At 55.2% G+C, this 3,679-nt stretch overlaps 1 protein-coding gene across 4 annotated transcripts in view; it reads left to right on the forward strand.

The window, feature by feature from the left end:
* Positions 1–285: 285 nt before the first annotated feature.
* NDRG4 (NDRG family member 4) overlaps positions 286–3,679 on the forward strand; it is a 77,851-nt gene continuing 74,457 nt past the window's right edge. The window contains exon 1 of one of the 4 annotated variants that reach the window (XM_069087621.1): positions 286–719. Coding sequence is in view for 2 of the 4 variants with exons in the window: in XM_069087619.1 (XP_068943720.1) it covers positions 1,714–1,750 (37 nt within the window). In the remaining 2 variants the exon portion in view is untranslated. Of the gene's footprint in view, positions 720–1,444; positions 1,751–3,679 lie in introns of those variants that run through there. The other 3 variants (XM_069087622.1, XM_069087619.1, XM_069087620.1) reach the window with 3 other exon arrangements.

Genomic DNA, 3,679 nt, shown 5'->3' on the forward strand with positions numbered 1-3,679 from the left:
TCCACCCCCGCCCACCCTGGGTTTCTAAACAAAGACAGCAGGCGTGGGCGTCCCTCCTGAGCCGATCCGACGGCACCCGCAGGCTGCTCCCCAGAGATCACAAGGGCGGGCCAGGCTGGAGCAGGGAAACAGATTCAGCCCCGAAACGCCCCGATCAGGGGACTAGGAAGGAAGACGAGACCCCTCCCCTTGCCGTGTCTAAAGGCAAATATCCCAGCAGTCCCCAGCTCGGGGAGGAGTATGGCCAGGAGGGGAGGGGAATGAAAAAGGGGTGGGAAAGGGGGGGGTCTCGGATTTGGGTTCCTGTGACCCAGGGTTGCCCCGCTGGCGGCCGCATTTGATTAGTCCGTAGCCCGGGGAGCCTCCTTCTCCCCTGCCCCCTCCCCACCCTGACGCAGTGGTGCAGCCCCCATTTAAACCGGCCACGTAGCCGCCTCTCTCCCCCAGGCCCCAAGCCTTCCCCGAGCCCTCCTAGCACCGAAGCAGCCCGAGGAGGCTCCGGGAGCCCCTGACAGCCCCAGGGGCATCCAGACCAGACCCTGCCCCTGCGCCCTTCACCTCCCTGGTCAGCTGCGGCCCCCGAACACAACTGGATTGCACCGCCCTCGCCCCTAACCCTAGGGAAGAAAGGGAGCCTCGGAGAGCGGGTACCAGGGGCTCCCCTAGTGGGCTGGCACCTGCGAGGAGGAGGGCGGCGGCGACTAAGGGGCAGTGAACGGGTAAGTCTGTGGCTGTCCCCCCCTTCGTCCCTCCAGAATCCCCACTCGCACACACCGGTTTCCTCCGCCTCTTGTAGGCAAACTCGGATCCCCAGCAATGAATCCCTCCCCCTCTGTCTTAGACCTCGGGAGGCGATGCCCAGCCCTGCCTCGCCCTCCCCGATTTCCCTCCCGCGGCCCCGTATGTTAGCACCGCCCAGCCAGTAGGCTGGGAGCTTTCCCGCCGCCGCGCGTTTGACTCGTCTTGTCAGCCGGAGGGCTCTAGCCCCTCACCCTGGCCTGGCTCGCCTACCCGCGCTGGCCCGACGGGGCTGGCATCGTCTTAGAGCTCTCTCTCTCTTTAGCTCACCCTTCTCCCTAGCCCCGCGCCGCACCCCTCCCCTGCTATTGTTCTCCCAGAGAGAAGGCACCCATCTGGTTTGGGGGCGGTGGCGACGGGGGCGGGGTGGGGCCGGCGCTGGCTTGGGTTTGCCGGGTGACATTGTGCGGACGCCACGCGCGGCTGCTCCTCGGGTGCCGTCGCCAGGGACAGGACGCTCAAGAGACGTCTCCTCCTTTGTTTCGGGTGGGGAGGGTGCGGGGGTTGGTTTCCCCGGCTGCAGCTGAGGTTGTTTAGTCTTCAACCCCACCCCCCTTCCTCCCCCCAGTTCACCCCATCTACGGGCCAGGCTACAGCCGCCTTTTGTGGGTTCGCGTTCTTGCGATTGGCGGATTCTTTTTGGAAAGCCCACGAGGCGGCCACTTATCTGCATTGACTGGCGAGGCAGCCAGCTTCACTCGCTCCTCGCTCGCGGCTCTCCTGGCTGTGCCTGCCGCCTCGCCTCGGGCTGGGCACCGCTGGGCATCGCGGGGCACTGCTGCTCGCTTCCCTCCTTGCTCTAAGCCGGGCTGCCCGAGGCGTCTCTCCCCCTCTGTCTCCCGAGACTCGCTGGCTTTCCTCTGTAGCTTTGCCCCTGACGCTTTTGGGCACCTGTTGTGGGCAGGGGAAGCAGAGATGAAGGTCCTGGGACATAAGATAGAGTTGTTAACAGGTAAATGTTACAGTTCGGGGCTTGTGTGTGTGCGTGTGTATGCGTGTGTGTTTAATTTCTTATTGACCCTAACTGTGGTCTCTTTCAGGGGACTGGAAAGGTTGTTAATTACTTTCCCAGCGAATTTGCTAGTTTCACTCAGTCCGGCCCTAGCCAAGGTTGGTTCCGTGGCCAGACGAGCCCTGTCCTAGGCGCCTGGTCCTAGGTTCCGGCTGGTCCTTAGTGTATAAAAGCTAGTGTGCTTTTTTTTTTGGGGGGGGGGGGTAGGGGGAAATTGTGTTATATTTTCTCTAAGGCTGGGGGCGGTGAGGAGGAGGATAGATTGGGGAAATGAAGGCTGATAACTATCAAAAAGGTCATTCGCTGACAGCAGTAATAGCAAGGAGTTGGGGCAGATTAACTCTGTAGTCCCTGAGGACTTGACTTTTCCCAGCTTTCCTCCATCCTTTTTTTTGCATTTATTTAAATTCAATTCAAACAATATTAAGGGGCTGCTCTGTGGATACCAAAGTGAAAAATGAAATCGTCTATACCCCAGAGGAACCTTACAGTTCCCGTATGTGTGCACATAAAAATAGGGACAATAATAAGCAGTAATAATAACTAGCATTTTTATATCACTTAAAACATTTGTCATCTTAATTGCTGCTCACAAAAACCCTGGGAGATAGTATGATACCCGATTTACCTATGAGGAGACTGTCATAGAGGAATTAAGTGATTAGCCCAGGATCACACAGCTAAGTCAGTGTCTGAGGCAGGATTTGAATTTAGGTCTTCCTCACTCAGCCAACATGTCATCAACACAGAAGAGCCAAGATGGAAAAGATCCACTCACTGCTGGCCTCTGGCTAGTCAGATCCTTAAAAACCAAGGATCCAATGTCTCTGACACTCCATTACTTTTAGGATCCTGTCATAGGTACATTACCTGGCCCTCTCCTTCCCCAGAGGCTTCTCAGCTATGAGCCCTTTCCATAGGTAGCCTTTATCTAATGCTTTGCAAATGACTTTACAAATATTATCTTAACCACTAAATTCCTCAGTCAAGAAGTTTCTTCCTGTGAACAGAATCTGAATAACTCCTGGGGAACCGGATTCGGTTGGCCATGGGAATGAGTGACTTGGTGGGCACAACCAATGATGGAATTGTTAGGCCCTGGTAATTGAGGGATTACCCCCCCCCAGTCTTCTGGTCCCCTCCCCCAGATATACATACATGTATATCCCCTAGCCTAAGACTACAAACCCAAAAACCTAGTGTCCAGGCTGGAGAAATCCAAACTAAGACAAAAACCTCTAGGACCTTTAGCAGTTCTAGGGTTTTTGATTGCTAATGCTGGTCCTCCCATGAGGACAGAAATAGTGAAGAGACTTGTTCTGGTGCCCTTTCTCCTATTCTCCCCCCCCACCCCCCAGGAGAGGAAGGATTCTATGGATATTGAAATTAAGGGAAGTATAAACAAGCAAGCTAGTAAGATTTGGAGAGGGAGGGAATAGAGAAGATTACTTGAACACTGGGAGCCCTGGCAATGCCCTACAGAGAGAGAGAGAGAGAGAGAAGGAGAGGGAGAGAAAGAGAGAGAGAGAGAGAGAGAGAGAGAGAGAGAGAGAGAGAGAGACAGAGAGAGAGAGAGAGAGAGAGAGAGAGAGAGAGAGAGAGAGAGAGAGACACAGAGAGAGAGAGAGAGAGAGAGAGAGAGAGAGAGAGAGAGAGAGAGAGAGAAAGAGAGAGAGAGAGAGGCAGAGAGACAGAGACAGAGAGAGAGAGGCAGAGAGACAGAGACAGAGACAGAGGGACAGAGACAGAGACAGAGACAGAGAGACATACAGAGAGACAGAGAGGCAGAGACAGAGAGAGAGAGAGAGAGAGAGAGAGAGAGAGAGAGAGAGAGAGAGGCAGAGAGACAGAGACAGAGAGAGACAGAGA

This window comes from Petaurus breviceps, unplaced genomic scaffold, assembly GCF_028583685.1.
Source record: "Petaurus breviceps papuanus isolate PSGF00001 unplaced genomic scaffold, PetGlider_PUasm1.0 182, whole genome shotgun sequence".
Lineage (NCBI taxonomy): Eukaryota > Metazoa > Chordata > Mammalia > Diprotodontia > Petauridae > Petaurus > Petaurus breviceps.